The 26604-nt window shown below is 38.6% G+C and overlaps 1 protein-coding gene across 2 annotated transcripts in view; it reads right to left on the reverse strand.

The window, feature by feature from the left end:
- The window catches only part of DCP1A (decapping mRNA 1A), a 62172-nt gene that overhangs the window by 30799 nt on the left and 4769 nt on the right, over window positions 1–26604 (reverse strand). For both annotated transcript variants that reach the window (XM_036868701.1, XM_036868700.1), the window contains exons 3-4: window positions 25847–25974; window positions 2622–2688 (exon numbers count right to left, since the gene is read on the reverse strand). In XM_036868701.1, the coding sequence (XP_036724596.1) occupies window positions 2622–2688; window positions 25847–25974 (195 nt within the window). The remainder of the gene's footprint in view (window positions 1–2621; window positions 2689–25846; window positions 25975–26604) is intronic.

The following is a 26604-nucleotide window of genomic DNA, read 5'->3' on the forward strand; positions in this document are numbered from 1 at the left end:
CAACAGTTTCACGAGGGCATTCACTAATCAGTTTCAATACCACCCCTGCTTCTAGTAAAACAAGCTTAAAGCTTAAGCAAATGTCCCTCTTTCGGGCATTTCTAGTGAAGGAACCCTGAATGTCCTTCTTTTTCCTTTCTGCTTTCTGTTTCTACTTCCTCATCCTATTTCTAGGCTCAATACAATAGTTTCAGATAGGCCTTCAGTCTTCTGCTTTATCTACATTCTGAAGTCTTGCCTTAGGTGTACCACCTGCCCTGAGAGAGAAAAAAGCTCAAAATGGTTTCCTGCAAATAGCTGTTAGTGCTGCAAAAGCCAGGTTCTCTCACTTTGGGCCCAAAAGCTCTCAATCTGCAGGAGAAAGTCTATATATTAATATATTCCAAAGCATAGATATTTAAGAAAAATATTCTGGATTTCAGGACAATCAAGAATCAACAAATCTTTGTCTTCTAAGTTATCAGAAGCTGCTTCTGCTGTCACTTTCAAAACTACAAAATAGTCAAATAAATGGGTTTGTAAAAAAAGTTTATTATCTTTTATTTTTTTTTTTTAAGAGAAAAGTTGTTCTAAAAAGAAAGTCTGGTTCTAGAGAGCCAACAACACATTTTCAAATGAATGACACAAGTTCATATGGAACAATGTCCTTGGGGTGCACACAGTAATAAGCGTGGCCTGCCAGTGGCTCATAGCTACAGCAAACAAAGCAGGAAGCAGATAAACATCCACTTGAGACATGTTAGCAGTCCTGGACTAAAACATGGCCTTAGCCATGTGCACTTCTTTTAAAATGCAAATATACCTGGAACTGAGATTTTGGGCCTAATTATTTACACTTTTACTAGAATTAGTTTAAAATTAGACTGTTAAAAAGAAAATTAATACTGTTTCCCCCCAAGCATGTAGGTAAAAACCTTGCAGGAGAGCAAAGGGAATTTTGATTTGACAGAGGGGAAAGAGAGGTCTGCATTTCTGAGGAGATTCAGGCAAAAATTGCAAAGGAAACATAAGTGCCCCAGAACTCGCTGCCCACTGCAACAGTTTGTCCAGAGCTCTGTAGCACCTCAGGCCCCTCTAGCACCTAAGTGTCTTGGGCTCCCAGAAACCAGAATGGCCATACCAGCAATACAGGTAAGCCACACGAGGGGTGGCTTCTGTGCGCCAGTCTGAGAAAGGTCGATGAACCATCGCTCAGAACATCAATCCAATGAAAATTACTTTCCAAATTCCAAGATTCTGGTTTATAAGAACTCTCCTGGAACATAATACATTAGAGGATTGGGGACTACTAAACCTAGAATCTGTGTCAAAAGTAAGTTCTCTTAAAGGAAGTAGCCACGGATGTGTGCAGAAGTTCTCTATCAGTTACTGAACACAGTTCCACCTGCTACAGTGGAAATCTGGAGAGAACCTAAGTCAGATCCACTGCATGTGGCGGTTAGGCTGTGCACTGGATATAGAGGATACCCTCTGGAGCTAGGCAGTTCAATGGCTCTAACCAGATGTTTAACAGTTAAATTATGATCTGTCTGCAGGACTGAATACAATGCAGTCGTTATAAATACTAGAATGCCCTGGAAAAATGCTGTTGACATGAAAAGTAGGATGTACAGTATGATCTTACTTTTGTAAGTGTAAAGAAAAAAGTGTTGCTTGCCATTCCAGTTCAAGAAACATCAAGCCTATAGCTACTGCAGTTGCCCACAGAGAGTGCACCCTGAGAGGAATTCAGAATGGAGAAAAACAGGAAACATTCTGTGCTTTGGATATACTGGTCCTTAGATTAAGATGCATATCTAAGGAATCATTTCAATGACCCCAGATTCTTGCATCTTCCCATACATAGAAAAGCACGAAAATCATCAACTTGAGATGTCTGTCCTTTGCTATTGGCAGTAATCTTTTGATGCTTGACTACATGTTTTTCTCAGCAAGAAAGTTCATATATCCTCATTCTTCTGGCACTCCATTCTCCAGCTCCCTGGTTTTTTCTTTTTAAAGTATTTTAAAATTCTTGTTACTATGGCTGAGGGTCATATTTTGAATTCTTTTTTTTCTTACCTTTTTGGTTTAAAAACAAAGTGGTCTTTAGCTGGTTTCAATTATGTAAATATATTTTTTCCTATGGTATTTTCCTCTTGGTGGTAACATCTTGAGTAGATGATTTTTTTCTGATGTATATATATAAAAAAAAAGTTCATATATATCCTGGCTCCTCCTTTACCTCTTGGAAGCAGTTCCTCAGAGCTCTCTGAGAGGCCATCTCCCAGGCTATAGCGCTCAGTAAGGTCACTGAATAAAAATTAACTCACAAATTTTATGTTGTGCATTGTTCTCTCAGTGGACATAAGAAACAATCACACACATCAACCCAAGGTACACGTAAAGAAAAAGACTGGAATGAAACAGACAAAAACAGTAATGCTAGTAGTAGTAGGATTATAGATAATTTTAGATTTCTTTAAGCTTTGCTGCCTTTTTCAAAACTTCGACAGTAACAGGAAATCAGGGGAAAATAGCATGAGTTAGTGGACTCCAGTAACAAAGAGAAAGGGGAAAAGTCATTTTTTCATCTCCCATATATCACTAATTAAATCTATGGTGTAAACAGAAATACTTACTCGGCCATGAGTTTGGCTATGCGGTGACAGTCATTCTTGTCATAAAACCAGATACTGTATATTGACACTTGAAAAACAAAGAAAAAAAAGATAAGGGGAAATGAGGTTTCAATACTTGGGTAATATGTAAGTAATATATTATCACCATAAAATGTCACAGAATTTACCATGAGGGCCTCAACCTGTTAACAGTTACTCTAAATAAAAAAAAAAGCCTCCCTGCAAACTGTTTAATAATAAAATTATTAATAAAATTAGGACAGCTAAAATACTCAGATGAAAATTGCAAAAACAGTTGGTTTTAGACATCATTACCAGATCTCATCGAGCTTAAGATGCCACTAAAGTACAAGATAAACTATTATTTTATGTATTATCAAGAAAAAAAAATGCTGCCAGTTAAACTAAGAATTAACATTGATTGTGTGGAAAGGGAACTCCTACCATTCCAGTAAATACGGCATGTTGCCCTTGCCTGCCATCAAGCCACCAGCCACTGCAGCACCCCCCCAACCCCCCATGGTGAGCCCTAAGGCAAATTCAGGATGGAGACGAACAGCAAACATTGTGTGCTCTGGATACTGGCCCTAGATAGTTGCATATCTAAGATGCCTATCTAAGGAATAATTTCAATGAGCCCAGACCTTGCATCTTCCCGTACACACAAAAGCACAAAAATCATTAACTTGAGGTATCTGTTTTTTGTGATTAGCAGTAATATTTTGATGTTCAACTACACATTTTCAGCAAAAACTCCTACTTATCCTGGCTCCTCCCTTACCTCTTTGGAGCATTCTTCAGAGTTATCTGAGAAGCTATCTCCTGGGCAACAGTCCTCAGAAAGGTCTCAATAAAATTTAACCTGCAACTTTTAGGTTTTGTTTTTCTTCACTTGATAATTGTAAAATGCTTTCCAAATTGATAGTCAAATGTGGGGAAAAAGGTGTCTTAATCGTTGAAAACCATGTTCCAAAACCAAACACCAGAACCTTTATGAGTCTCTTGAAATTTAAAAATATAAAATTAATACCATGTTACAGTAAAAACAAAGCTTTAAAAAACAAACACCAACTCCAGACCCATCCTATGATCGACTCTATTCACACGTGAAATGGAAGTGCCCAGGCTGAGCTCCATCTCACACTTCTTTTCCAATCTTTTATTCCCAGTATGGTGATTACCACTAAAAAAGCCCCCACAAAACACTGAATAATAAACAAGTTCCTGCTGTATAGCACAGGGAACTATATTCAATATCCTGGGATAAACCATAATGAAAAAGATAATAAAAAAGAAGGTATATATGTATATAGCTGAGTCACATTGCTGTACAGCAGAAATGAACAACATTGTAAATCAATTATACGTCAATAAAAAAATAAAGAAAAACACTGGTGAATGGATAAATGAACTTTATTATAAAGATGACTAAATATAAAACTACTGTAAATACTTTTTTTAAAAAATTAATTAATTTCTATTCATTTATTTTTGGCTGCATTGGGTCTTCCTTGCTGCACACGGGCTTTCTCTAGTTGTGGTGAGCGGGGGCTACTCTTCGTTGCAGTGCGCAGGTTTCTCATTGCGGTGGCTTCTCTTGCTGTGGAGCACAGGATTCAGTGGTTGTGGCATGCGGGCTCAGTAGTTGTGGCTTGCGGGCTCTAGAGCGCAAGCTCAGTAGTTGTGGCACGTGGGCTTAGTTGCTCTGCGGCATGTGGGATCTTCCCAGACGAGGGCTCAAACCCTTGTCCCCTGCATTGGCAGGCGGATTCTTCACCACTGTGCCACCAGGGAAGTCCAAAACTACTGTAGATGCTTCTTTTTAAAAAAATTTTATTTATTTATTTTTTATTTTTGGCTGTGTTGGGTCTTCGTTGCTGCCTGGGCTTTCTCTAGTTGTGGTGAGCGGGGGCTACTCTTCGATGCGGTGCATGGGCTTCTCATTGCGGTGGCTTCTCTTGTTGAGGAGCACAGGCTCTAGGTGCACGAGCTTCAGTAGTTGTGGCACGTGGGCTCAGTAGTTGTGGTGCACGGGCTTAGTTGCTCTGTGGCATGTGGGATCTTCCCAGACGAGGGCTCAAACCCTTGTCCCCTGCGTTGGCAGGCGGATTCTTCACCACTGTGCCACCAGGGAAGTCCAAAACTACTGTAGATGCTTCTTTTTAAAAAAAATTTATTTTATTTATTTATTTTTTATTTTTGGCTGTGTTGGGTCTTCGTTGCTGCCTGGGCTTTCTCTAGTTGTGGTGAGCGGGGGCTACTCTTTGATGCGGTGCATAGGCTTCTCATTGCGGTGGCTTCTCTTGTTGAGGAGCACAGGCTCTAGGTGCATGGGCTTCAGTAGTTGTGGCACGTGGGCCCAGTAGTTGTGGCTCGTGGGCTCTAGAGCACAGGCTCAGTAGTTGTGGCGCACAGGCTTAGTTGCTCCGCGGCATGTGGGATTGTCCTAGACCAGAGCTCGAACCTGTGTGCCCTGCACTGGCAGGCGGATTCTTAACCACTGCGCCACCAGGGAAGCCTCAGATACTTTTTGAATTTATTTTTTTACTTTAACTTTTAATTTTTATACAATTTTTAAAGGTTACTTTCCATTTACAGTTATTACAAAATTTTGGCTGTATTCTCTGTGTCGTACATATAAATACTTTCTGGATAAGGTAGATATACTGAATATATAAGTCAAAATAAACATAGGGATAGGCATGGCTCATTGCTACCATGTGCACCCACTGTGACACAGCACATCCCAGGTTGCACCCCCTTTCATACTTACTGTGACTCTCTGGCACAGGAAGGGCAGATATGCTTTTATTTTTTTTAATTAAACTTTTAGTTTTGAAATAATTGTAGCTTAACATGCAATTGTAAAAAATAAACAGAGATCCTGTGTGCCCTTTAATTTGTTTCTTCCAGTGGTAACATTCTGTAAAACTATAACATAATATCACAGCCAGACATATCTGGGCATATCTGTGTGTGTCTATTTCTAGATTCTTTATTCTGTCCTATTTATTTGTTTATCCCTCTACCAATACCACATCATCTTGATTACTGCAGCTATATATAGGCTTTAATATTGGGAAGAATAATTCCTCCCACTTTATGCTTCTTTTTCCAAGATTGTTTTAGCTTCTAGGGTCTGTGTCTTTCCATATAAATTTTAGAATAAGTTTGTCTACACCTACAAAAATCCTTGCTGGGATTTTGACAGGACTTGGGAAGAGCTGACATCTTTAGTATGTCAAGTCCTTCAATGCACAAATATAGCACATCTCTCCATTTATTTAGGTTTTGATTTCTTTCATTTTGTAATTTTCAGCACACATACCCTATATATTTTTTGTTATGTTTACCCTAAGTATTTAATTTTCTTTGTAGAGATTATGAATGGTATTGTTTTTAACTTGGGTTTCCACAGGTTCATTGTTAGTATGTAGAAGTCTGATTGATTTTTGTGTGTTGATCTTGTATCCTCAGACCTTACCAAACTCACTTACTAGTTCTAGGAGTCTATACATAGACAATCATGTCATTTGTGAATGGAGACAGTTTTATTTCTTCTTTTCCAATCTGTAGTCCTCTTCTTTTTCTTTTTTGCCTTATTGCAGTGGCTAGATCTTCTAGTGCTATGCTGAATAGCAGTGATGACAATGGATATCTTTGTCTTGTTTTCAATCTTAGAGGGAAAACATTCAGCCTTTCAATTATGATATGGTGGATTAGAGTGACTGATTTTTAATACTGAACCAGCTTTGCAGATTTGGAATAAGGCCCATTTGGGCATAATTTATATTTCTTTTCTATATATTGTTGGCTTTGCTAATATTTGGTTAAGGATTTTTTTTTTTTTTTTAAACCAAAGGCACACTTTGGCCAACCCAATTTTTTTTTAATTTAATTAATTAATTAATTAATTAATTTTTAAATTTATGGCTGTGTTGGGTCTTCGTTTCTGTGCGAGGGCTTTCTCTAGTTGTGGCAAGTGGGGGCCACTCTTCATTGCGGTGCGCGGGCCTCTCACTATCGCGGCCTCTCCTGTTGCGGAGCACAGGCTCCAGACGCGCAGGCTCAGCAGTTGTGGCTCACGGGCCTAGTTGCTCCGCAGTATGTGGGATCCTCCCAGACCAGGGCTTGAACCCGTGTCCCCTGCATTGGCAGGCAGATTCTCGACTACTGCGCCACCAGGGAAGCCCGGTTAAGGATTTTTTTCATCAAGTTCATGAGAGATACTGATTTGTGGTTTTCTTTTTTTTTTGTACTGTCTTTGCCTTGTTTGGGTATTAGAGTAAATACTGGTCTTACACAATCAGTTGAGAAGAATTCCTTCCTTTTCTGTTTTCTGCAACAAACTGTGTAAAATTAGTGTTAATTCTTTGAATTCTCCAGTAAAACCATCTGGGCCTGGAGATTTCTTTTTTGAGAGCTTTAAAATTATGGATTCAATTTCTTTCATGGCTATAGGACTACTCATGTTATCTATTTTATCTCGGTTGAGTTTTGCAGTTTGTTGTTTTCAAGGAATTGGTCCATTTCTTCTAAGTTGTCAAGTTTATGAGTATAAAGTTGTTAATACCATTCTCTTATTACAGAGGATGTGTAGTGACATTGTAAGCAGATACGGTAGGAGGTCCCAGGAGAAACAGAACCAGGCACGGCTTTCTTGACAGAAGAGAAGCCATTTTTGGCCTAAGACATTTTGTGATCTAAGCCTGGCCACCATGCTTGCCCCTGAACAGGTCCCAGTAACTAATGATCTTAAGGGAACAAAAGAATGCAGAAACTAACTATTATCAGGCAAGAGAAGTAACAATAACAAAGATAACATATCAGTCTTAGACTCCTTGTTCTGTTTCAATGGTAAGACTAGCCTGAAAAGCTCAACCACCAGATCAACTGAAACCTAAGGAATGATGATGCTGACCTTTTCCGACCCTCATGACTTCAATCAACTAGAAGTTTGGACTCTGTGGACCACTCAAGCCCCTTCATGAATATGCATGTATCCTTAGCTTAAAACTCCCCCAATTTTGCTGTTTGGGGAAACCCTGCTTTGGGAAAGCCCAGTAGTTCTTAATTGCTGCAAGTAATAATAAATCCTTCCTTCTACTGATCTTTGGCTTGGCTTTGTCTTTTGGCTCGACACCCACCAAGAGGCAAACCCAGTTTTGGGGTAACAACGTCCACTATTTCATTCCTGATATTGCTAATCTGTGTCGTGTTTTTGCTTTTGTTAGTCATTACTAAAGGTTTATCAATTTTATTGACTTTTTCAAAGAACCAACTTTTTGTTTCATTGGTTTTTCTCTATTTTCATCTTTTCAATGTCACTGATTTTTCTGTTCTCATCTTTGTTCTTTCCTTACTTCTGTATGCTTTGAGTTATTTTATTTTGTTCTTCTTTTCCTAATTTCTTGAGGTGGGAATTTAGTAGACTCCCAGGCAGTGTTGCTTGAAGGGGTGAGAGAAGTTTCCCACGGCTAGGCCATCTGGTATGCCTTGAGTGGGGAGCCTCTGACCTTCAGAGATGAAGACTGCTTCCCAGGCCAGGCTGGCTGTGATGTGACTCCTCCCCTGCTCCCACCACACCTTCATGAAAAGGAGGAAACATACTACCCCAGTGGCCACTTATTGTCAGTAGGGCTTCCAATCCTTCCTGCCAGTTTTGCTGGGCTCACCTGGTATTGTTGGCAGGACTCCCATTTGATCTGAGAGAGGAATGAGCCTAACTGGGGCACCCTCCTTTGCTACACTGGAGGTCAAGAAACACCAGGCCTGGGTCCCCTTCTTCTGTTGGGTGGGAGGGTTGTAAGACAACCTGATGCTGTGCTGTTCTTCGAGTTCTGGGTCCTGCACCAGATCATCTTCCTCCTTCTACTGTTCAGAGTGTTCCTGATTTTCTTTTGCGTTACTTCTGGTTTTTATAGTTGTACTTAACAGGGTAGAAGCAAGAAAAGACAAATCTATGCCATTTTGTTTGGATCAGAAGTCTCATTATGTATGCTTATGGATGGAAAACTGAAGCTCATGGAAAGACTACATGACATTAATAAATCAGAGAAAAATAGCCTTATAACTAGAACTCAGGTTTTCTCATTCCTAGGCCAATAATCCTGCCACTATACACCCAATGCCTCATTAGTTTAAATAACATAAAATATTTTGTAAAAACAAAAAAGTTAATGAGCTTCAATTATGCTTGAAGACTAAAGCAACACATAAAAGAATAAAGTATAAATAATTGAATAAGTTAAAAATTATACACTAAAAGACTGACAAAATATAGAAAATATAAATGCTAGCATAAGAAACTTTAAATAAATTAAAAATCCTTTTTTATAACTACAACTTGAATTTCATCAATACACATTAACATATATTGATATTACCAATACACATTCATTTAGAAAGCCACTGTTAATAAAAGCTTATTTTTTAAAAAAAATTAAGGTATAAATGACATATTATATTAGTTTCAGGTGTACAGTGCAATTATTTGATATTTGTGTATACTGCAAAATAATCACCACAAGTCCAGTTAACATCCATCACCATACACAGTCACAAAAAAATTATTTTTCTTGTGATGAGAACTTTTAAGATCCGCTCTCCTAGCTACATTCAAATACGCAATACAGTACTATTAACCATAGTCACCATGCTGTACATTACATTCCCATGACTTATTCATTTTATAACTGGAAATTTGTACCTTTTGACTTCCTTCGCCCATTTTACCTACCCACCTCAGGCAAGCACCAACCTGTTCTCTGTATCTATGATCTCCGTTTTTGTTTGATTCCACATATAAGTGGAATCATGCGGTATTATTTTTTCCGTCTGACTTACTTCACTTAGCATAATGCCCTCAAAGGCCATCCAAATGGAAGGATTTCATTCTTTTTTATGGCTGAATAATATTCCATTGTGTGTTCAGTTCTCCCAATACCATTTATCAGAGACTGTTCTTTCCCCATTGTGTATTCTTGGCTTCTCTGTCATAAGTTAATTGGCCATATATGCCTGGGTTTATTTGTGGGCTCTCTATTCTGTTCCATTGATCTATGTGTGTTTTTATGCCAATACCATACTGTTTTGATTACTACAGCTTTATAATATAGTTTGAAATCAGGGAGGGTAATGCCTCCAGCTTTGTTGTTCTTTCTCAAAATTGCTTTGGCTCAGGACTTCCCTGGTGGTCCAGTGGTTAAGAATCCACCTTCCAATGCAGGGGATGCGAGTTCGAGCCCTGGTCTGGGAACTAAGATCCCACATGCCGCGGGGCAACTAAGCCCGCGTGCTCTGGAGCCTGCGCACCATAACTAGAGAGCCTGTGTGCTGCAACTACTGTGCCTGCGTGGTCTAGAGTCCATGCATCATAACTAGAGCCCTGCGCGCTGCAACAAAGAGCCTGCGTGCTGCAAGGAAAGATCTCACATGCCTCAACTAAAGACGCGATGTAGCCAAATAAATAAATAAATAAATAAATAAAATATTTTAAAAAAAAGATTGCTTTGGCTCTTCAGGGTCTTTGTGGTTTCATACAAATATTAGGATTGTTTGTTCTATTTTGGTGAAAAATGTCATTGGAATTTTGATAGGGATTGCACTGAATCTGTAGACTGCTTTGGGTAGTATGGACATTTTTTAAAAAAATTTTATTTATTTATTTTTGGCTGTGTTGGGTCTTCGTTGCTGTGCATGGGCTTTCTCTAGTTGCGGCAAGTGGGGGCCACTCTTCATCGCGGTGTGCGGGCCTCTCACTATCGCGGCCTCTCTTGTTGCGGAGCACGGGCTCCAGACGCGCAGGCTCAGTAGTTGTGGCTCACGGGCCTAGTTGCTCCATGGCATGTGGGATCTTCCCAGACCAGGGCTCGAACCCGTGTCCCCTGCACTGGCAGGCAGATTCTCAACCACTGCGCCACCAGGGAAGCCCAGGATGGACATTTTAACGCTATTAATTCTTCCAATCCATGAGCATGGGATATCTTTTTTTTCTTTTTATAAATTTATTTATTTATTTATTTTTGGCTGCATTGGGTCTTCGTTGCTGTACGCAGGCTTTCTCTAGTTGTGGCGGGGGGGCTACTCTTCGTTGCGGTGCACAGGTTTCTCATTACAGTGGCTTCTCTTGTGGCGCATGGGCTCTAGGCGTGCGGGCTTCAGTAGCTGTGGCGTGCGGGCTTCAGTAGTTGTGGCGTGCAGGCTCTAGAGCACAGGCTCAGTAGTTGTGGGGCACGGGCTTGGCTGCTCCACAGCATGTGGGATCTTCCCAGACCAGGGCTCGAACCTGTGTCCCCTGTACTGGCAGGCAGATTCTAAACCACTGCGCCACCAGGGAAGTCCAATGTGTCTTCTTCAATTTCTTTGATTAATGTCATAGTTTTCAGTGTACACTGAAAGCTATTTTAATGGCGAATTTTTTGTTTCACCCTGAATTAAGGTCATTATATTCTATAAAAGACTTTATGACCAATCACAACTTTAACAGTTTCTTTTCAGTGGAAATAAAAGTTTAATTGGCTTTTTTATTGCCATTGTAGAGTGAGATAAAACATTGATATACAGAGTAAGTGAATGGTTTCATTTTAATCAATGAAGATCATGAACATGGATATTTTTTTCCCTACTCTGTTCACAAGGGGGTTTCTCTGACCCCACATCTGGCCATGCGTACTACCACGAGGCAGCCCAGGCTTGCTTTTGTTTTCTGAGCCGTCAGCCTGCTGTGAATAGTTCCCTGTGTTTGGAATCCATTTTCATCGCCCCTCTTCTGTTCACAGAACTTCAAAACACTACCAATGCTTCAAACAGAGTTAACATCCTGGAATAACAGATAATTCTGGAATATTTTACATGATGTAAGTCGACAGATTAAACTTACCTTTGACATCCCAATGGAAGAAGCACAGAAGCAACCTTGTTACAGAGGAGATAATTGCTAAGCATTATCTACCGCAGGCTCTTAGTTATGTTCCTAGCAGCTAAGAACTGCTCCAACATAGAGTAAATTGGATTGGGGTTCTGAAAAGACTTCATATATGGCAATTACACACAACTACCTTTCTCTAAATATGCCTCATCTGACCTTGGCTAAAGAACACACAAAATACAAGAGGCCAAATACAAAAGACACCAATATTTCTCTAAAAGACACCCCATACAACTTAGAGTGATGAGAAAAAAGGATGATATGCAATACATCAGGCTCAGAGAGGAACACACAGTATTTCTGGGGCTAAGCAGAGGCTTTTAAGTATGTTTTCACAGGGGATTTGTAAACCAAACTCTTAAGAAAGAATTCCATATCAGTAATCAAAGTAAGTCCACCCGAGCTGTCAACTTACTTTGACAAATCTTTACTTAAGCCCCACCCCCTTTCCTTTGAAGAAATACACTGTAATTTAGAAATAAGATGCACACTTTCCACGTTTGTACATTATCAAGTAAACGGCCAAAAAAGAGCCAAACACTTTCAAAGGCATGCTGCAGAAGAAATAAAGATAAGGAAGCCATAATGATAGCTTAATGGGTAAAGGATAAGAGTCACACTCGATTCTGCCAAAAGCAGACCTGTAGAGGTTCAGACACGCATCAAAGAATCAGCTCTGTCTGCCAACATATCAAATGCTCAGTGCATGCAACTGGCAAGGAGGCCCAGGGAGCTGCCACTGAGCCTGTCACTGTCACTGGTGAGGAAAGACAGACAAGTTCACCAGATAGCTAAAACCATGGAAGACCTTGTCTCTAAACCAAAGCTAAGTATTCTTCCCTCAAGAGAACTTACACTCTAAGGCCCAACACATTTTGCCAACAATTTGCTTGCTGAAACATCTTGATTAATTATACCACAGAGGATTTAGGGATTTGGCAATACCGTATAATTTTGCTATAGTAAATAATAAATGGCATCCTGTTTTATAAGCGGCTTTCCTCAATATGAAAGCAAATTATTTAGTTATTGGACACCCACCACATATCATGGCTGTTAACCATTGTCCCAAGTAAGTCATGCAGTTACTGAAGAGTTACGGGGTGTGACAGGACATTTAAATACCTTTATGTTGTACTTCCATAAAAAATAGCAAAGTGCAGAAAAGTATATTCAAAATTAAACGTTTCGGTCTTCCCTGGTGGCGCAGTGGTTGAGAGTCTGCCTGCTAATGCAGGGCACACGGGTTCAAGCCCTGGTCTGGGAAGATCCCACATGCCATGGAGCAACTAGGCCCGTGAGCCACAACTGCTGAGCCTGCGCGTCTGGAGCCTGTGCTCCGCAAGAAGATAGTGAGAGGCCCACGCACCGCGATGAAGAGTGGCCCCTGCTTGCCGCAACTAGAGAAAGCCCTAGCACAGAAACGAAGACCCCCCCAAAAATATCAATCAATCAATCAATCAATAAATAAATCTTAAAAAAAATTAAACGTTTCCATTGCTTTTCTTTTCATAACTTAAAAAAAATTATTTATTTTTGGCTGCATTGGGTCTTTGTTGCTGTGTGCGGGCTTTCTCTAGCTGCGGTGAGCGGGGGCTACTCTTCGTTGCGGTGCGCGGGCTTCTCATTGCGGTGGCTTCTCTTGTTGCAGAGCACGGGCTCTAGGCATGTGGGCTCAGTAGTTGTGGCTTGCGGGCTCTGGAGCGCAGGCTCAGTAATTGTGGCGCATGGGCTTAGTTGCTCTGCGGCATGTGGGATCTTCCCAGACCAGGGCTCGAACCCGTGTCTCCTGCATCGGCAGGCGGATTCTTAACCAATGAGCCACCAGGGAAGCTCTCCATTGCTTTTCAAGTGACAGCCCTTTTCTTTTGAAAGTATGAAAAATACAACCGACAAAGATTAAAGTTATTGGATTATTTAATATTGATAAATTTTAAAAAGCTGAAGGGCAAGACGTCCATTTCCCTAGAGAGTCCTGTTTGAAGATCCAGGAGCCAATTATGATTTGATGTTATACCTCATTTTGCTTCTCATCTGCAGTGGCATATGGCACACACAAGATCAAGGAAACCCAAATTAATTTGGAGCCTTTATAAAATCCCTTGAGACTTCTAGAGATTCTGTGAACTGTCACAAAAACAGAGCTGGGAATCACTCTCATGCATGTTGTCTTTTTATTCATTTATTATTTAGATCTGATCTACTTTCTAAAAGGATTTGAGGAGGCTGAAGATTTTCTCAGTATGGTGCCAAGCAGAAAAAGGGGTTTGATAAAGCTTTTTGGCATTGAGTTATAAAATTATTATAAAATTTATGAAGACGACACCCACAAAGATCCCCTAGACTGGGGAACAAAAACAAGAAAATGTACTTTGAACATAACCAAAAATATTTACCCTAGAATGAGGAAGACCCTTCTGATTATAAAAGTACTGTTAAGAATGGAGTAGATGATATAAACATAAGCCTGCCCTGACAAGTGAAAAAGAAAATGCCTTGACAGATCATTTCCTTTAAGACAAGAATAAGCCTGGTGGCTCCACATCAGTATCAAAAGGTTGGGAAAGAGAGAGAAGAGAAAGTCTCTGAGGTGGGGTGGGGGTTAGAACACACACACACAGGAAAAGGGGTATGGAGCCAAAGACTGCGGACCTGGGATTACGACCGGAGACTGTGGTAGGTGGCAAACAGGCAGGTGAGGAAATGCTGTGAATCTATAAGTAAGGCTGGTAAGTGTAACTGGGTTACGTCAGCAGCTTACCTTTTTTGGACAAAAGAACACACATATTAAAACACCACTGAACACTAACATGGCAGAGAAAGAGTCCACTTTCTAAAATTTAAATTATAATGTCTATTTAGTAAACACTGATTAAAAGACTTAGGCCAGGAAATTAAAAATGCTATTCTGCAAACTCTTTGGTTTGTTTCTAAATTTGGTTCCCCTCTCTAAATTAAATCAAGTCCAAAAATATTTACCAGCAATACTGCTTCCACAGTCCCTTTTAACACTGTAATTTCAGTATAGGATTCAGACACATGAAATGCCCACTGAATGTTTTGGGGGACTAGGAAAATAAACCCTAAAATATCACAACTGATGATTCTTATTTATAAACTTTTTATTCTTTAATGATGGGCAACCCTGAATAAAATAGTGAATCACACTAGGGTTTCACCTCTGCTGTCAGGATTTATCGCCACTATTGCCACACAGTACTTGCCACTCCCTAAGGCAGAGCTTCCCCTGAGCTGCAAGTGATTATGGATGTGCCAAAATGTTGGATTCATCCAACCCCCACTAGTGGTCTATTCACCCCAGTGTCCCTCACAAATCCATATTATCATTTTTATGTATCATAAGGGACAACAAACGGTGGGAAGCATGGCCCTTGGCTTCCATGCAGCCAAGTTCCTGTTTCCTGGGCTTCTAAAAATCTACACTTAGGGGTTTGGGAAACAGGTCAGACAGTGGTGTAAGAAAAGGGGGAATTTCTTTTCTCTCCTTTCTCTAACTTCTCTCCTACATGTTTTTCTACCAATTTACTAAGAGATTATCCAAACCAGGGTCGTAAGGCAAATGCCGAAGGGGTATAAGAGACCTCAGGGTGTGATGGGATCAGCGAAGCTCCGGTGAGCAGGCCCTACCCAATGCTCTGCTGACTGTTAGTGCTTGCAGGAATGCAGGTGCTGTGTGGCCATACATGCCATTTCATCATAAGAAGAAAAGGTAGAACTCCAGATGTGTGTGTGTAAAATACCCCAATTTTTTTTTTTTTAATTTATTTTATTTATTTATTTTTGGCTGTGTTGAGTCTCTGTTGCTGAACGCAGGCTTTCTCTAGTTGCGGCCAGCAGGGGCTACTCTTCGTTGCAGAGAGCAGGGGCTACTCTTCGTTGCGGTGCGCGGGCTTCTCATTGCAGTGGCTTCTCTTGTTGCGGAGCCTGGGCTCTAGGCACATGGGTTTCAGTAGTTGTGGCTCGTGGGCTCAGCAGTTGTGGTTTGTGGGCTCTAGAGCGCAGGCTCAGTAGTTGTGGCACAGGGGCTTAGTTGCTCCGCAGCATGTGGGATCTTCCCGGACCAGGGCTCGAACCCGTGTCCCCTGCATTGGCAGGTGTATTCTTAACCACTGCGCCACCAGGGAAGACCAAATGCCCTAATTTTTTGAATGTCAGAGGGCTGTCTTGAGGTTTATTCTGCCCACTCCAGAGTGGCTTCAAATCTTCCTGGACAAGTGGTTACTCTGTTTCAATTTTTCACCTCCACAATGTGCTTCCCTATATTAACACAAGATGAAAACCTATACAACACATAGTAAGAAGTTTCTGCCACTTAGCTATAAGTAATTGTTGCTTTCCTTTTTGAGTTCTTGAAAGAGAAAACATTAATTATCTAAAAGAAATAAATGGAGCATACATGGTTAACTTTTTAAATCTTTACAATTAAAATAACACTATAATAAAAAAATGATAAAAATTGCTTTTCCCCTGACAACACTACTTTGGGCAGGGGGTGAAGCCAGTAATTAATTAGTCATAATGAAAAGAATCTGCTTTGGAAATTCTGACACGTTCACAGACTCATGAAGTTAACAAGAAGGTACCTGATGGAGCTCTACTAGAATACTAAGTGGCGGCCTATGACAGGAAGCATTAAAGATTTTTGATATGTCTGACCTAACAGTGTCACCAGATCAGCCTTGGAGTCTAAGTCACTGTTTTCATGGTGTTTTTACCTCTTCAATCTACAAAGGTGGCAACAGCAAGGCTCTTTATCTTGGTTCAGAAGGCCAGACTAATGCAGCGCCACAGATCCTTCTTCTTTCACTGATTGCAGAATCATACCAACCACAGCAGCTGCTGCTGATGGGGGAAGACTGCCTGCCTTTCTTCAGGCTAAGTAAGAAGCAGTGTGCTGGATTCAAAGATCACAAAGAATGAACTGTGTAACTTTAAAAACTGTTTATAAATTCCTCTTTCAGTCTCGAGGTAGAACTCACATTTTCTGAGTTGACAAATTGTAAACTTCTCTTGCAAGGAAATTTCCTGCACTGTGCTTTAAGTCTGAAGATTTGCGCCAAATGCCAGCAGCCACCTAGCATCTCTACTGTTCCGAGTCTTGCCCTTGAACTGAGAAAGGACAAGCAGAGACCAAGAAACACACACACACACACTACAGTATTTCTCCTACTAAAATTTTCCATTTGGCAGCTACATTTTCAACGCTATGGAAATGAATTTCCCTGCTTTTTCTAGTGACCTAATTTTAATTAAAAATGCTCTATATCAAGAGACTGACGCCCGATATAAAGGAAAAGTTACAAGTGAAGCGGAAACGAAGGGGTACTTCGCACAGGTTTTTGGAGGTAAGTTCTTAAAAATATTAAATAGCAATAATATTTTTATATTCAATTGTTTTGTTATGGTGATCTGCTGTTGTTAAGCTGGTTACAGAGTGAAGCTTTGTTGATTTTTTTCAAAAGTACTTCTGGATTATAGAAAACATTTTAAAATGAAAAGTGGCATTCAGTGGGACATCCATGCCTTAAGGTGTTGGGTGGAGGAAACATGGAGTTGTCCTTGTTAAAATGATTATCGTTCAGTAAAAAGATGTCAAGTCTAACATGCACACAAAGTAAGATAATCACTTCTCTTTTGGCTAAAACTGCCATCACAAACTTGTCTAAGGACAGAATAAAGTTAGGGGTGAGAAGAGAAAATGTAGACTGTATACTCCTTCTAATTCATGAATCAGTATTGCTGTTAAAAATGACCAGGAAAAACAACACGTAAATACCCTCACAATCTCTCTGGTGGATCACATTTTCACTGTAACGAGCTTAATCATTCAAATTGGCAACTGATAAGTCTCAAATCACAGATCTTAAATCATTAATTTTTACCACTAATTAACAGGGTTGTTTCAGGAATAAATATGCACAGCACTGGGATTAATATAGTAGCATATTTCTTTGAGAATCTTGACCTTTACCAGAAAGGCAGAGTTCTGACGCTAAAAGTTCTAACACAATTTAATTTAAAGACTTCTGCTTATAATTTTCTAAGAAAATAAAACAGAATCTCAGAACTAGAAACATACATAAAATTCTTTAAAAGTACACAATACTGTTAATCAAAATGATATACCATGTGGTAAAATGCTTAGCAAAAGATACTTAATAAACATTAATGAATTAAGATGTGCATCTGAATTAAATAATCACCTTGTTTGTTTAAAAACAAAGTAAAGGACAAAATAAATAGTTTTTGCAAAAGAAAATCATTAAATGCTAGAATCGATTTTACAGAGCTTAGTGGTACCACAAACCTTTATCTTAATATTTTCAATTAACCAGGTTATCCTGTAAACTGTCTAGCTGTAACAAAGAAAAACCAGTTTTGCTTGCTTTTACTTTTTTGTTGATTCACATACCAAATTTTGGATTTAAAAAAATTGCTCAGAACCTACCTTACAAAATGGCCTTGGGGCATGTCATAATTAAGTCATACACACACACACACACACATAAATAACAGATTCCAGGTTACCACGTTCACCCTGAGAGATACCCACAGAAGTGGAAATCAAAGCACCTCTGACAATGATCTTGGGGAAAAGAACCTTCTAAGAGAAACATACTTAGTGAGGTATGTTGCTTGCAGCAGGTGCTCACCAAATGCTTGAAGGAATAGTGGATAATAGAAGCACAATTTCCTCACTGGAGATAAGTGTCCTGAGATAAGATCAGAAATGTACAGATCCTATGGCTGCTTTTTCAGAGGCCGGTTGCTATATGGAGAACTACTCTAGTACCATTTACTGAACCGGACAGAACTTTCTTCTCAGCATTTTTTAAGATGTGATGGAAGAGATTTTAAACTACTGACCCAATTATTTCATTGAGTCCATTTATTCCTAAGTTTTGTTACACTGTGTTTTTTCCAGGAAATTGTCCATATAATCCAAGTTTTAAACTTACAGGCAGAAAGTTCTTCATAGTGGTTTCTTATTTTATTCTCTATCTTTAATTGCTATATATATATAGTATATATTATTACTAGTATTGCCTATTATGCCTCTCCTTACTCTTTTTTTGTTGTTGTTGTTGGATCAATCAAGTTATAGGGGAGAGTTTTTTGTTTTGTTGATTTGCTCTACTGTTCTATTGCAATTCCTACTTTCTTTTTTTTTTTTTAATTAATTAATTAATTTATTTTTGGCTGTGTTGGGTCTTCGTTTCTGTGCGAGGGTTTTCTCCAGTTGCGGCGAGCAGGGGCCACTCTTCATTGCGGTGCACAGGCCTCTCCCGTTGCGGAGCACGGGCTCCAGACGTGCAGGCTCAGTAGCTGTGGCTCACGGGCTTAGTTGCTCCGCGGCATGTGGTATCCTCCCAGACCAGGCCTCGAACCCATGTCCCCTGCATTGGCAGGCAGATTCTCAACCACTGCGCCACCAGGGAAGCCCCTACTTTCTGCAATTAATTTCTACTCATCTATATTTTCCTTCAACTTAAAGATTTCCTTTTTCCTCTATAACTTCTGTGCCTGGGTAGCCTACATATGGTATTTTTTATAAAATTCTATACAGACTTGAAAAAATGCAAATTCTTGAACTGCTAGAAGCAGGGTTCTTTATATGTCCATTAGATCAAGCCTAACTGTGTTGTTTAAATATCCCATAACCTTACTAAATTATCTGCCTTATCTGTCAATTACTGAGGTGGCCTGTTTAACTCTCCCATTATAATTATGGACTTTAAACATTTGATATGTAATTCTGACAAAGATTAATACAAGGTAATACCGGTTTGGAATTGTTTTATCTTGCAGGTTATTTACTCCTTTTGTCATTATGTGGTAACTTTATTCCTGATGATGTTTCTTACCTTGGAATCTATCATATGTGATTTACATAGTTACATCAGCCTTGTTTGGTTAATAGTTACCTAATATATATCATTCTATCCCTTTACTTTCAAACTTTCCTGGTTTTTGAGTTTTAAGTTTTTTGAAAACAGCATTTTTGGCAAATTCTGTATCTTTATCCAATCTCAGAATCTCTTTTAACTGGCAAGTACAGTTCACTTAACATTTGTTCTAAATACTGCTTTATTTATTTATGCCATTTTACTATAACTGGGCTATTTCCCATGGTTTCTGTTTACGTTTTTCCTATCTTGATTTATACTGGCTTAAAATCAAGATATCTTATTTTTTGTTCTGCAGTGATTACCCTGAATCTTTTGGGTAATCACTTGACTTAAAATCTATTGTTCATCAATTTATTTACCCTCTCCTCAGTCTTGGGATGCTTTAGGTTTGGAAAGTTTTTATCTTATATTATTGCTGTCTAGTATTTTTGATTCACCTTTTTAATACCTCTACTCAAACTAGTCATTTTATTGTTTTATACAGTCAATGCTTATTTTGATGTACCTTCTTTTTTTTGCTCATTATTCTTGTTACTTAAATCTCATTACTTCTGTGTTCAATTTCCTTATTTCTGAACTATAGCCTTTAGAACTGCACTGGTAAAATTAAATTAATTAAACTAAATTAAGAATTAATTTACAATTAAAAACTCAGTTGTACTAGGCACATTTCAAGTGTTCAATAGCTACATGTGACTAGTGTCTACCATACTGGACAGTACTGCTTTGGAAGTGTATACAACAAGGGTCTGCGGAGACAGTTCTGTTTTTGCTGAAAAATGTCTTTATTTTGTTCTCTTGAATTACTGAATCGTTGTTTGTTTTTTCCTCAGTACTCTGCATATATTATTCCTCTGTCTTTCAAATTCAGTAGCTGCAATTAAATATGCTGTCAAACTGGTGCTCTTTGTAAATAATCAGTCTCAAGCTTGGTTGCTTCTGTCTTTGCCTTTGATGTTTTACCATCTGTCCAGGTGTGTATTTATTTCTATTTATTTTGCTTGGGGCCTTATTTTACTGCCTAAATCTGAGACTTCTGTCTTTCATGGATTCTGGAAAATTCTCAGTCATAATCTCTTCAAATAGTACCTCTCTCTATATTTTATCATTCGGAAATTCTTCTCTGTCATATGTTAAACTTTCTAAGACTTTCCAATCCTATCCTCTCTGTCAAATTTTCCATTTTTTCCCTTTCTGGAATGCATCCTGGATAATTTTCTCAGATGTCTCTTCCAGTTCCCCAATTCTCTTTTCAATTGTTATAAATTAACTGTTGAGTCCAGGTAGAGAGTTTATTTCGATAACTAAAATTTTAATTTCTAGAAGTTTTACTTGGTTATTTTTCAAATCTACCTATCATTTTCTTTTATAATCTACATCGGATACTCATATCCATTAAAGTCTCTATCTGATCATTTCATTACCCAAAGTTTCTGCGAAGGGTTGGCTGTTTGTTTTATTGTAACTTTTACTGACTGAATTATTTCTTTGTATATATAGTAATTTTGGACCACGAGGCTTGTCAATAAGATGCCTGGGCAATCTGGATTAAGAATATTTCTCTCTAGAAAAGTTTTGTATTTGCTTTTGCCATGTGTTCTAGAGTACTCAACAGTTGACGATCAATTTTATGTTAATTTTTTGGCCTGGGTAAGAAATTATACCAAATGAATGATATAACTTGAATCTCAAATCTGTATGAGAGAGCTCATGGTTACAATTTTCAGGGGAGACATTTTCCCTCCAACTCATAGCCTAGATTGAGGTAGATTAGCTTGCCTGTCATCTCCCTAGGTTCGTGGGGATATCCCTGATATCTTTCTAATTTATTAATATATAACTCATTAGGGCACCTGGGTGAACGTTGGTATGTACATCTCAGCTCCAATGAGCCACCTCGTGAGGGGTCAAGGTCTTGTCTCCTGATCCCATGTAATTATAATGGGGTCCTCATGTTAAAGAGCGTTCCCTATCCCCAAGAACCCTATAACCAGCTGGCAGCTGGTGTCAGCACACAAGCTTCCCACTTTGGCTTTCAGTTTTCACTTTGATGCTCACCCATTAAAATGCCCCCATTCCCTTTCAGGCTATACTATGCATTTAATACTTTATATAGCATTTCTAAGTGTTTGTAGGGGGAAGATTTTCTGACATCATATTGTTGGACAGGAGTTTTTCTTTGATGTGCCTATGCCATAAGTCCTCGAAATTCAGAGTTCCCAAAGAATGGTTTTATAATCCAGTTAGTAAAATGGATTCTGTTCACAAATGAAAACAGAAGATCAGCAGATTGGTAGTAATGCATATGTTTACAGAGCAAAAGAATTATGATTTTTCAACTAATCACAGATAAAATGAAAACTATCATAAATGTTTTTAAGGGAGATGTGTCCACAGATTAACACAGCATTACATTATCCTATAAAATTTTAGCCAGGAGGGGGCTGTGTGTTCCAGCACACCATGACCCACTGATCAGAGTTTTAAAAAATTTGTAGCCTCTAAGATTTCTCATCTTTAACATATATATATATTTTCAACTTATCATACCTCAGGCTGTCTAGTAATTGCCATTACAACATTTGAATGTAATATTTGTAAAGGTAAACAGAGTTCCCAGCTTGTCATGGTGCTAATCAGAAGGGATGGAAAGAAGCACACTATGGGCCTAGGTTATAAGAGAACCTGGATAATAAAGTCTTTATGACTCTTCCACTAATAAGATCATTTGGCTTAAGTCCAAGATGGAGACATAGTCTATAATATTTTATATTTGTAAGTGCCTGACAAAAAACCTTTACATATATGATGCTCTCTTAAGATAAGCAGGTCAGATCAGTGGTTTAAGTGATTTATCCAAGGTTACAGTTGGTAAAATGGCAAAGCCTAGAATAGAATTCTTGTCTGCAAACTAAATTCCACGCAGAAGAGTGTTACCATGGCAAAGCCACCCTCAGGGATATCTTCTGCAGCCTTTGTATCTCGAAATCATTTGTAAATTTTAAAAAGGAATTACTAAATGAGAGGCATAAAAATCTAATCTAAAGCTTCCCAAGTGCTTGTTCAGTTCAGGTATGGCACAACAAAAGGGTGTGTTTCTGCATGGATCCATGCTTTAGACCTCTGTTGTCCAATATGGTAGCCACTAGTCTCGTACGGCTATTTAAATGCAAATTGATTAAATTAAATAAACTTAAAAAAAATGTTTTTCTTGGCCACACCAGCCACATTTCAAGTGCTCAACAGTCACATGTGGCTGGCTGGCGATTGCTAAATGAGACAGTACCCATATAGACTCTTTCCATCATCATAGAGTTCTGTTGGACACCACTGCTCTAGAATGTGGATTGATGAAGTAATTTTATTGTTGTAGCAGAGTAGAAAGAACATTGGTTTTGAAGCTCAACAGACCTAGATTTGACTTCTGCCTGTCACTTATAACCTTTGTGACTCTTGAGCAAATTTCTTAACTTCTCTGGGACTCTTGTTTCCGCATCTGTAAGTCGGGAATCAGAAATAAGGTGCTGGGAACATCATTTTTGCTTAATAACTACAGAATCTGCAGTCTCCACAACCCTCATTGGGTCTTGTGGCTGCCCAAAGTCCTTGCACAGTATACAAAAATATACTGCTTCCAAAAGGTTCAAGAGAATCACCAAAGCTAAGCTTCTGGAGGGCATAAGCATTTCCTCTGTAAGACTTTACTTTTCTCTTGGGGTGGTGAAGCTGGGGTGGGTGGGGAGTGTATAAAGAAAAACTAGTGAGTTTCCTGGTGGTCCAGGGGTTAGGACTCCGCGCTTTCACTGCTGTGGGCCGGGATTCAATCCCTGGTCGGGGAACTAAGATCCCACAAGCCGCACAAAACGGCCAAAACAAACAAACAAAAAAAACCACTAAAAAAAAATAATATAAAGCAATACAAACAATTTAGAACTGGAAAAAGTTATAGCTCAATATTCTCTCAACTCTAAAAACTGATTTAAGTGGAAGAGGCTAGATCTGAGGGTGTAACTTGAGTAAAATGGGTCAGGTGTCTTGGGGGTATTTTCCAAAAGAAAACAACAGAAGAGCAGCTACAGAATCATGTACAATTACCTGTATACACAATCAGACACTAATTAACTTTTTATTTAAAGAACAATCCCTAAACAACTCAATAGCTTGCTGACCTGACAAGACTACTTTTTACTTTTAAGACTAGGTAGACAAAACATATACTCAAGAGAGGCCTTAACACTCCCAGAATCACTTTATGCTGCCTTGTCACTTCTCCCTGATACAGCTATTCCTTTAAATACTTTCCCCAAACTCCTCCTCTGGACTGTTTCTAATATATCCACTGTATTGTGCTTGACCTTTTCAGGCTTTTCTCTGGTCTGAAAGCAAACTGATGTGCTCTTGAATTTCTAATTAGCAATATCAGAAACTGTAAGGCCCTTGAGATGATTCAGTGCCTCAATTAACCGAGGAAGGGTATGACCTGGTTAAATGAGTCTTCTGTTTAACTAAGGAAACCTTTGTTTCAACCTCTTGTTGAAAACCTTTCTAAGATAAAAAGCAGTAGTTTACTTTTTCCCTCAAGAATATTCTAATTAATATAAAAAACACTCCTGACCATTTAAAGTCTTATCATTACAGCAAATCAATCTATGACACTATAGTGCGGTTAAAGTTATACTATTGATCCCAAGTAACACATGAGAAATTTACTAGATTTTCGCAAAATAAAACCTAACATTAGCTTGTTTTTTTTACAATTTGCTTTCATTTCTTCCACACATGGACTATAGAAATATTTCCAGATATTTTAGGCTCCGATTAAATTTTGTTTTATCAACACAACACTGTAAATCAACTATACTCCAATAAAAATTAATTTAAAAAAGGTTTTGGTTAATCATGGTTCACTTATATTTGTGTCATCTTGCACTTTCAACTTCATAGGAAACTTTACTTGTTAAAGAAATATAATGAGATTCACTTCAGGCTTATGCTAAATGGTAATCAAGTCCATGGTCCTCTGATAATTTCCCCTACTGACTACTAATCAAACTTTTCTTAGAGGCAATAGCTAGATTAAATTTTCAGGTAATAAAAAGCAGAATTAAACCAATTTTCCTTAAAAAAAAATTGGATCTGTGTTACTTTGCAGAATTTTCCCTTTAACAGAATGGTCAGCATAAAGAAAACAGCTATTTGAAGTAATTCTACTGTAACATTAGTTTAAATAAATCCATTCAAACCATCTAAGAGAGGTAATTATCTGGACAAATAGTTTACTGAAAAGTCAAGAGACAGATTTTATTTCGCTTAAAAGTGAGCTACAGAGAAGAATTTGGGGTTTCTAGCTTCAACACAGACCTTGCCATTTCTCATTCAGGGAATGAAAAGATGCATAATTTCTAGTAGTTTTTTTACATTTTATACTGAAGACATTCCCCCAATACCAGTTACCTCCCAGTCAAGTGAAATGCAAACTTTTACTTAAGGAGCAGTTATCTCCAGCAATCTCCTTAGATGATGGTTACAGCACAATCACCTTACCACCGTAATGTTTTGATATCCCTACCATCAATGCCAAACAAATTGCCTGTCTTCTGTCCTCAAACACTCATACCTTCAATAGCCATGCTGAAGTACAGGAACCAGGTATACTTTTTAGCGCTTTCCTTCTTGAAAGGGCCACTCTAGCTTTGCTGACCACACCCAACCATTTTTAGAGTCTATAAAATGCCTGAAAGGACCCTGGACTAGGAAGCAGAAAAAAGGGTTACAGTCCTCACTCTTCACCTGAATAGCCGCCACTCACCTCAGAGTCTCAGCTCATTTAACTGCCTGCCTACTCCAGAGGTTATTATATTATTAACATTAAAGTACAATAGCTCTTGGCCCAGCACTTATACCCAACAGATACTCAACTAAATAAACAGATTGAAAAATACCACAATCAGGGCGAAGATAGTACTTTCTTTGTGGACAGAAATATCAGTATCTGTCCTGTGTCTCTTAAACTAAGTTCTGTTGCTCAGGGGCATGGGCAGCCATTAATACGTGTTACAACAAAAACAAAGGGTGAAACTTATTTTCATAGAACAAACAATAGGAATATAATGTAATGCTATTATATGGAATAGTATAGTTAACTAAAATAATGTAATAAGTTACTGTATACAAAAGAGTGTTTCAATTTTAGAAGCCCAATTTAAAAGCTTTGATCTTACTAAGAGACTCATTTATAACCACAAGAGTATAGACCATATTTTTTATTGTACCTTTAATTTCCAAGAATAATGTGCTGACAGAAACTAAAGTCACTCAATTTTAACTGCAAACATATGCACTGTAATTAACAGATAGATACTCACAGCTTGCATTTCTATATAGAAGAAATGGTTCATGGAGCTGAAATTCCAAGTCTTTATTCACTGGTTCAACTAGATTGTGCATATTCAGTCGATTCACAATGGTAAAACCATGGTAAGGTGAAGCTGACCTTAGATTTAATAGAAGAAAAAAAAAATCTGTAGTCACTGTTCAATTTGCAGAAATGTTATCTACCTCTTTATTTCCATTTTAAAGAACGAATACAATATTGCATTATATAATATTATTAGCACTTAAAACTATAAACAAAAAAATCTAAGTCAGATCGTACCCCTCCTCCTCTCAGAAGCTTTCTCGGTCCCTCAGAGAAAAGACCAAGGTCCTATCTAAGGCCACCAAGGCCTTAGGTGATGTGCACCCCCTTGACTTCATCTCCTATGCCTCTTCCCTTGTTCCTCCTGCTCCAGCCACACTGGGCTCCTTGCCATTCTTCCTACAGGTATGTTTCCACCTAAAGACCTCTGCCTGGGCCACTGGCCCAGAATCTAGTTATCCCATTTCCCACAAGCCTTTGGTAAATTGTCCTGTTCTCACTGAGGCCTACTAGAGAACTACCCTTTTTAATGCTCCCAAACTCAATACCTCTATTCCTCCTCTCTCTTTTTCCACACCACTTATCATTTTTTGTATTTATTGTCCTTCTCCACTAAACTGTAAGTTCCATGCAAATAGGGTTGTCATTTTTTTAGATATGTCCCAAGACAGACATATAGTATATATATAGCATATAAACATATGC

The sequence above is a fragment of the Balaenoptera musculus genome, chromosome 11 (genome assembly GCF_009873245.2).
Source record: "Balaenoptera musculus isolate JJ_BM4_2016_0621 chromosome 11, mBalMus1.pri.v3, whole genome shotgun sequence".
Lineage (NCBI taxonomy): Eukaryota > Metazoa > Chordata > Mammalia > Artiodactyla > Balaenopteridae > Balaenoptera > Balaenoptera musculus.